The sequence below is a fragment of the Priapulus caudatus genome, unplaced genomic scaffold, assembly GCF_000485595.1.
Source record: "Priapulus caudatus unplaced genomic scaffold, Priapulus_caudatus-5.0.1 Scaffold904, whole genome shotgun sequence".
NCBI lineage: Eukaryota > Metazoa > Priapulida > Priapulimorpha > Priapulimorphida > Priapulidae > Priapulus > Priapulus caudatus.
Genome location: NW_014577965.1, coordinates 71460 through 80374, shown reverse-complemented (window position 1 = coordinate 80374; position 8915 = coordinate 71460). Strand labels below are relative to the sequence as shown.

Below are 8915 nucleotides of genomic sequence, written 5' to 3'. Positions count from 1 at the left end.
TGGATGAGGAGAAGAGGAGGAGGAGGAGGAGAGGAGGAGGAGGCTAGGAGGAGGAGGGGAGGAGAGGAGGGAGAGAGCGAGTATTGGAGTGAAGACCGCGGAGTGCCGCGATAAAAAAGAGCGGAGGAGAGCGCGCCAGAGGGGAGATAGAGACCGACTGGGCGGCGGAGAAGAGAGAGAAGAAGAGAAAGATAGGCAGCGAGCGGCGATCGAGAGAGGGAAGATGCAAGCGTAGCGGAAAGAGAGAGAGAGAGAGAGCTGAGGAGAGAGAGAGGAGTGTGTGGAGAGAAGAAGCCTGCGACAGAAAATAGCGCAGATGCGAAGTGAGCGGCGGAGAGAGAGACCAGAAGAGAGGGGAAGACAGGGCGAGGAGGGAGAGAGAGAAGAGGACAAGTATGAAACACACGGTTATACAAATTCATGCGACGATATAGTTATCCCAATTCGCTGGCCTTGCCGTCTGTCGCCTACACAGCGCCCTGAAGATGATATACTCTAATAAAGAACAGCATCGGTTTCCCGCGGCTTCTCAGGTCAGCGTTTTAAGAGTATAAAGTTTAGCGGGTTCGTGCTATAGTGAGCGCGCCGTGCCGTGTGTGCGTGGCTTTCGGACGACCATCTCCCAAGTTCAGCATCGTAACGATCTGTGACATCTGCACAGTTCTTCTAACTGATACTATCCGCGCAGCACGCATCTCGGCGCGTGCATGCGCCCTTTAGTTAAGGTTTACACCCGGTGCGCCACTCGACGATGCTGAGAACGTCAACGGTGCGTGCTCTGTTTTTTTTCTCACGCGCCGACAGCAGCTTTAATAGTTCCGCCACCTTTCGGTCGTTTATTTTTTCAATGAAGTGTCAGGATCCGCCCGGATAGGAGGTATCGGCAACTTAGCGAAAGGCTTCTTTTGCGATCAAGTGATTTAACATGTCTGATCTTGCGTTGTCATATGACCGCTTGATGCGAAATAGGTGACGCGTATCACGCACACTCTCTTCTCACATAACACACACACACAACACACACACAGCACACCACACCACACACAAAGACGACAACACCACACACGCGGCGCTGCGGCGCGGCTCGCGCGCACACCACAACACGAACACAACACAGCAAGGCAGCCAACAACCCAAACCAACCACAAATACGTTGCATTGTTATAGTATATAATATTTGGTAGTTATAAAATATTATCCATTGCGGAAATGAAACTTGTCTTAACTTATATCCGTTACTTATTGGAGGACAACGGGGATATATTACGCGTTATATATATGGGTTTATGGGATGCAATTGGAATGCAATTTAAACTGTGCCTATACTGTTGGTGTAACTATGTTTTTTGCCGGAGGGCGCGCACCGTAATGTGCAGCGATGTGTGAGTCACGTGCCGTTAACCGACGCTCCGAAGCGAGAGGTGATGCGAGCGGTGCTAGTGAAATTCTATTCAGATAAGCCGACGGGTTATCATGAAGGCGTCACATTTCTTGCGCGGCGAAGAGAGTTCAGATATGAATCATCTGGCATGCTACGGAAGACAGCTCTGGCACATCTGTGACTACCGGCTGCTAATCTATGCACTGCCGGTATTCGTCAGAGGTGGGACAATGCACGTTGAGAGGGCCAACATAATCTATAAATGTGTTTATACTGCAACTGGTTGCGCTACTTGCTTATTCAGCATTTTATTGCAGTGGATTGGATGGGGTGGCTAGTTGGTTGCCGCATTGCCATACGCATGTCTCGTATAAAGTTTTCGCAGGCTGTGTTATTTTTTGTTGTTGCGTAGCTGTGTCAAAACAGCATCTACAAATCGATTTCGAATTTTTTTCAGAGTATGATACGATTTTGTTTTAGGCGTGGATCTTTATAAACTATCGTTTATAGCACGCGCAGCCACACAGCAACACACGACACTTCGAGGAACAGTTAAGCGCGATGCGTCTCAGCCACCACGTGACGGCGCTCCTAAGAAGTGGCATTGCCGGAGTGCAAGTTCCACGCATCAGACGGCACACGCCGCGCCACACACCACGCTGGCACCACACGTAACAACCCGGCGCATAACCTAAATTCTAACAGTTATATACGTGCTGTTTTTTTTTTTTTTTTTTCCGAGGACGTTGAGGAAGTGGCGCGAGATTGTTTTGCCATATGCTGTGTCGTTTTTTATTTGCGCGGGACATTAACGGGCGCCTTTGGTCTGTTTGCATTTTAGATGACTGGCTATGCAGAACACTCTGAACGCTGTTCGTGGCGCAGATATGTTTGATTATTTCTATTCGCCGAAACCATGACGCGATATTATCATAATAACATAAGGTTAGCTTAAGAATTTACTAGCGCTTCGTTGGATTGGGTTCTGTATAGTCAGAATTCATAAATCTTTTTGCCCCTTGATTGGTGGTTCGCTCATAATTATAATGCTATTTCGCGTGTAGTATATGTTTTGATTGTTATCGGCAGTGTTGCTCGATATCTGAAGTATATCTTATTGTATAATTTCTTTCTGTGGGCGCGAATATCGTATTTGATTTTGATTTTATGCCAGACATGCTTACATATGCGAGCGTTTCGATTATTTCAGTGGATTACGTACATTTTTAGAGATGTCGTTGGTTTCGAAAACATTCTCTGCGTTATTGGTTTTTTTAATAGTATTTTTTTTTTCTCTGCATATTTTTTATTTCCGATAAGCGTTAACAATCGTCATGACGTGTTGTTTTATTTCTAATACTTAATGCCTACTAATCTAATCTAACTTTCTCCAGATTACTTTACATTGTATTTGTTTTAGCTAATGTAATTTATTGATATTAGGCAAGACGATTTTGCATGATATTGCTTAGGTCAACACAATTAAATATTTTAATTGGAAACATTATATTTTTTTTTTATGAAATTAATTTAAATGTGCTATTTCTCATCTTAGATGAGAATGTTAAATTTAAATTTAATGTAGGGGTTGGAGCGGACGCACCGATTAAGTGCTTATTCATAGTAAAAATAAGAGGGGTTAGCGGTTTGGACCGCATCTCTATAACACAGATGTGCGCCAGGTTAGGGTTAGGGTCTAGGGTGTTTGTTTGGGCGAAGTCAGTATGAGGGTGTTTTACATAGACCGGTTAAGTCGTAGGTTGTTTTATCGTTTCGTTTTAAGGGTGTTAGACGATTTGGTTACGGTTTATTGCGAATTAATTTCAACTTCTTTTGGACTATTGGATTTGCAGCTCACCTCTTTTGATGGGGACGGTTAATCGTTCTCTTGCTTGCACTGCCTTTAACGGTTCCGGGCCAAAAGCAACTCATCGAAAGGCGCCCAGCAATCAGACATGGTGGTACGCTAAACGAATCTCTTCTATCTTTTTGCTCATCGATTCTGTAAGTAATCGGCGTTTGGGAAAAAAATTTCGCCGGCCGGGGTGTGTATCGTTTTGTGGTGATAGCTTCTAATCGATTTTGCTGTAGGTTTTCTGGCGCGTAGGTTCCCCGCTTCCTGCTGTGTAAGTTTATGAAGTTGTGTTTGTTGTTCGCGATGTGTTTGATTTTCGTGTGGTGTCGCAAGGTTTTCTTGTTTGTGTTTGCCAGGGCATGTTTTATTACTTGTGTCGTAAGGTTCTAATCGTTTGTACATGTGTTGCAGGGAATGTGTTTTTACTTGCGGGGGTAAGGGTTTATGGTTTGTAAGTGAGGGGAGGGTTAATTATGGGTTTCAGCGGATCTATTCTGAACTTGTCGCGTGTGTGGTTACGACTAGCGCGGCGTTTGTCTTAATTTAGTTGTCGTTTTACTAGAGAGGGTTGGTTTTACTTTGTTGGTTGTCGGGTTATTGTTGTTTCGTCGCCACCGTCTGCAAGCGCAATGTCTACCGCAAGACTTCTGGTGCTGCTAGGTTTTTTGGTTTTGTTGGGCTGTAAGAAAATTTGCATACTCTGGTTGGTGTGGGTCTTTATTTTTTCTGTGTGTTCTGCAGCGAGACGTGTGGGTTTTCTGGTGCGATATGCGTATCTCACATGTGGATGATTTGCATTTTCGATCACTTTTACGTTGTTAAGTGGCTCTTTACTCGCCATTCTGTTGTGCGTGAGTATTTCGCTCGCTCTTACGGACTTATATGAGCCAAGTGACGTTATGGACATCGCGTAGTGCAGGAATGCGATCGATGCGTGAGTGACGCTACCGGCTGTTGCTCGCTGCTTGCCTATTTTTCAGCTCGACCTCGTGGGACAATCGTCGGCTGCGTCGTCGTCCGTCCGTTGCCGTCCAGTGGCCGTACTGTCCGTCTTCGTCCGTTCGTAGCGTCGTCACGATTCCGTCCGTACCCGTCCGTCCGTCAACGTCACATATTTTGACTTTACGTGTCACTACTTACTCTCAGAGACCAGTTACATGACGCCAACAGTACACACTTTTTGGCACAATTGAAACAATGGCCACTTAACCAGTCAAGTTTAGGTTTCACGCGATTTTGCTCTATTTCTAGCTATGTGGCAATGCAAATAGGGCATGGCCAGAAGAGATGCACATATTCGACACGGGTTTTGGATGATGTGTATGGTAGTTAGATTAATATAGTGCGAAGATAAATATGAGTGTAGAATTTTGGCAATGTGATCGTAGAATGCGAAATATTGAGTGTAGTGGTGTCGCGCAACCGGAGAGCTCAACTTCAAGAGACGTTTGAAGGCTCATCATTGCTCTTCTCTATCATCATCTCTTCTTGCGTGCCTTTTACTCTTAGCTTCTCGTTGTTTATTTACGCTTCTTCTTTATACTTTGGGTGATAGAGAGCTTTGCAGCACGCTTCCTGATCTTTGCTGTTTGAGCACGTCATCGCTCGACCTCTCTTTCTCTTTTTTCTGTGTCGCTCCTCTCTCCTTCTTTTGGTCATCATATTGTACTACTCTCTCTCTATCGTTACATCTTGGACACTTCTTTTCAACATCTTCTTGTCTGTTCTTCATACTTTGGTCAATTATGTTTGTGCTTGACAGACTTGCTCCCTAATCATCTAAATTTATCAGTTATCTCAGCGTTCACATCCCGAGTTATTGTAATACCGAGTGAGATGACATACGCGGTGCCCTACTCGTTTATTGGTTGCGTTAGTAACTCGGGCGTTAACAACTCTTACAATCATCCTATTATACCTGTTGATGATAAATAATTCATTGTGTGGCGTGTGTTAGAGTCTTCGTATAGCAGTAATTGGACTGGAATATTTATTTCTTGTGATTTGTTATTGAATGAATGGGCGCGAATATTCTTGGGTAGGCGAGGCAGACCGATAACTTTGGCGATCATTTAGGGTTAGCCGCGATCTCTTCGTCTCAAGATTTCAGACTTTCAGTCTGAAGACAGTTTATTTTTCGGCATCAAAACGTTATGCATATTGCATTATCAAGAGTATTTTGAAGATGCAGGAGTAACCATAGGAGGAAGCGTGCGGTATAGCGACGATTTCGCCCCGTCTATATGGGCAGTTCTTACCGAATATATGACCTCTTTGCTGTCTATATATTCGCCCACGCTTCCTTCTGTCTATCACACCCGCACTGATGAGCATGAGCAGCGGAGTTGTAGCTGGAATATGTTCCGGTAGACGTACTTACCTCAACTGCTTGTCCTGTAACCTTGATCACGGCCGCGCGCCGCTTTTTCTACTTTGTCGAAGGATGCGTCTAGCGTTTGTAATTGTTTTCGTTGTGTGTAATCGCGCATGTGGGACGATATGGCGCTCAGTGACTGTGATGTGTTTTTAGCTCGGTGTGATGATTTCGCGTATGCACCTAGCGATAATAGATAACATATTACTATCGAGCTGGGTGTTGAATATGCGCGGTTTCGCGGAGCTGACTGCTTAAGATAGGTTCACTGAGTTACATCATAGAGCTTAATATCTCTATTTATTGTACTTTGATATTTTGATAGCTACGCCCAATCGTCCAAAGCTATTGCATTGCGCTAATTATTAAGACGTTTGTGTTTGTGTGTACGTTTGGTGCGTGGTGTGGGTGACCCCTGTGGGTTTGTGCTGTGTGCGCGTGTGCGTTGTGTTCGGTGGGTGTTCAGGCAGCTGGCGTTCGTAGTGTGTGGTGTGGCTGGGCGTATGTGCGTGGCGCTGCGTGGTGGTTCGTGTGTGTGTGTGTGTGCGTTGTGTGAGTTGTGTGGTGTGCGTGTGGTGTTGGCGTGTGGCGTTGTGCGGTCGTGTGGTGTGCATGTGTTGCGCGTGTGTGCTTGCGTGTGTGTCGTGGTGTGTGCTTGGTTGGGTGTGTGTGTGTTGGTTGGTGTGTGTATGTGTTGTGTGTGTGTGTGCATTGGTGGCGTGTGCGTGGTTGTGGTGGTGTAGTGTGTGGTGTGTACGTAGTGCTGCTGGTATTAGCGTGTGAGGTAGGATATGAGAGTATGCTGTGAACAGAAAATGACGATATAAGTTTTTTATCAACAATTGCAACAAGATTGGCACAAAACGCCAAATTAGGGCCCTATTTTTTTAGTCTAGTTGTGTAGGTAACACGGGGACATGTGAGGTGTGTCTGGTTTGGCAAAGGGTGCAGCAGGAGGGTGGTGGTTGGTTCATAAGAGCTCAGTGTTCAGCTCATTCAGCAATCCTGTACAAGATGTCACTAATGTGTCGTAAAAAGTATAGGTAATTTGATACTCACTCGTGGAAGACTAAACGGCGGCGGATGTGGTGTTACCATAATTAAAAAATCACTCTGGGGTATATTGTGAATCTTGGTTTTGTTATCAGTGTGAACCAACGGATCGATGTAGACAGGACTATACAGGGTTGTTTTCTGTACGTTTTTGGTTAGTGACCTGGGCTGTCTTCAAGGCTCGCGCATTTTCTCTCGCATCGTTCGTGTGATGAGTGTTGGGAGGATTGTGGTGATGCCAGCTTTTGGTGCATTGTGTGACTCGTTCTTTGTGGGGTATTTGGGGCGGTAGCATCAGGCAAGGCCAATTTCTCTCTTGTATATAGTGTTTCGTGTCGCTCGCTCTCGCCATATCTTTGTGAGGATTATTGTCGCGAGCTCCCAGTGTATGGTGATGTGCATGTTGTCATGCGTTGCAGCTTGAAGGGCTCCCAGTGCTTCAGTAATGCAAGATCTTGTGTGTGCTCGCTGGGATTCCATTTTTTTTTGGTCATTTCCTTTACGCACACATAGATCATGAAGCGAGTGATATAGTATGCTGTTATGTAGAGTCGTTAGGGTCCGTAACCCTCAAAAAGAGGAGAGTCCGCAGCAAAATTGAGGGAAGGTCATGCTATCGTTAAAGATTCAAACGTTAAAATTTGACAAATAAACGCGCTTCGATAACGTGTGTGCAGGCATTTCGCTCGGTGCTCGGTCTTGGCTAAAGTTTTTCTGGCGGACATTTGTCGTGTGGGTGAATGGTGACTATATTTCGCGAGGCAATGCTTGTGGATGTAACTGTGAGTTTAGCTGCAGTATGGCAGAGATCGTTCTCAGGGATGCTCACACGGACTCGCTGAAATAGTGTAAAAATCTCAGGGTGGAGTTCGGATAAGTTAAGATTGTTGGATCCGGTACTGCCCGTTACGTAGTGTGTCGTACCCGGTGGACTTGGGCTGTTGCTGTACTATCGGATGGTGATGAGTAGTGACGTGGGTTTTAGATGCCGCGTCACCTATTTACAAAATGTCATCTGTTGTGTTCTATCTGTTTGTCTCTCTTTCTCTCTCTCTCTTCCGTAATGCAGACGTCGCCAGATCACGTAAATTGTTTCTCGCTACGATACACGCGCGTCGACGCCGCGTGGCTATTTAAGACACGAAGTCAAATATCGACATAATCAGCAGATGTGTGAAGCACATGCCGAATTAGAGAGATTTGCTAATGGTCGGAGCGTCGCAAGCTGCGTGAACGATTGGCAGTAAGATGCCACGGGGTGACCTCTTGTCCGCCACGTCCTTCCAGCGGCCGAGAGAGGCGCGCCTGTCGTGCAGGAGGAAGCCATGCAGGCGGAGCGAACCGCTCTGCAACGTCGCTTGTTTGTTTACTCGCGGATATTTATTGTTGTTCTATCGGCGTGTTGTTGCGCTCTTGGATATTTAGCTAATCAGTGTTAGCCGGTTAGAGCAATATACACAGTGCGATCAGCGCGCGTGCTCACAACCGAGTATATCTGTCGAACAAGTGAATCACCGTAGTCCCCCTCCCATTTGTCCCTGTTCGTAGCTGCTGGGGTGAGGTCGAGTTTAGTGCGTTGGCAAGTTAGCAAGATGCATAAATATATAGCCGCCCGCAGCGCTTATTAAACACTAGGAGAACTGTTTCGACAGCTTGTCAGTGTGATATCGACGCACGTTAACGGCGTGCTAATGCAAAGTTCACCCAGAGCACTCACTGACAACGAAAGTATTTGCTATTTCTGCACTTGCATATTTTAGCATGAGCCATAGATGATTACGAGTGGATTACTTACACCTAAAATCTTGGCAAAGATGAGCGAGTGCCGTGCCATTAATTACTTGCAGCAATTATTCACTATATTTTCCTACGCGCTAAAACTTTTGCTCGGCAGAAGCGATAGCGCGCATGTCGCGTTAATTAAGCCCTAATTGGGAATTTCTTTCGTGATAGTAGTGGCCGCACGAATCTGCGCTAAAAACTGCTGCAGTTTGAAACGCCGTAAGTAACCTATAAATACACCTCGTCCGGCTCGCCGCAGGCCCACATATTATGCTCGCTGTTTTTGTCACCTATCTCGCTGCTATATAGCTATACTAGTGCTACCCCTTGTAATGTTACTGCTGCTGCTGCTGCTGCTGCTAGTGCCGCTACTTCTGGTGTTGCTACCGTTACTGCTACTGATACCGTTACTGCTGATGCTGCTACTACTACTACTACTACTACTACTACTACTACTACTACTACTACTA

General features: G+C 45.7%; 1 protein-coding gene across 1 annotated transcript in view; it reads left to right on the top strand.

The window, feature by feature from the left end:
- Window positions 1-1515: 1515 nt before the first annotated feature.
- LOC106814315 (neprilysin-11-like) overlaps window positions 1516-8915 on the top strand; it is a 23981-nt gene continuing 16581 nt past the window's right edge. Inside the window, exon 1 of the mRNA XM_014818617.1 lies at window positions 1516-1603. Within this exon, the coding sequence (XP_014674103.1) occupies window positions 1516-1603 (88 nt within the window). The remainder of the gene's footprint in view (window positions 1604-8915) is intronic.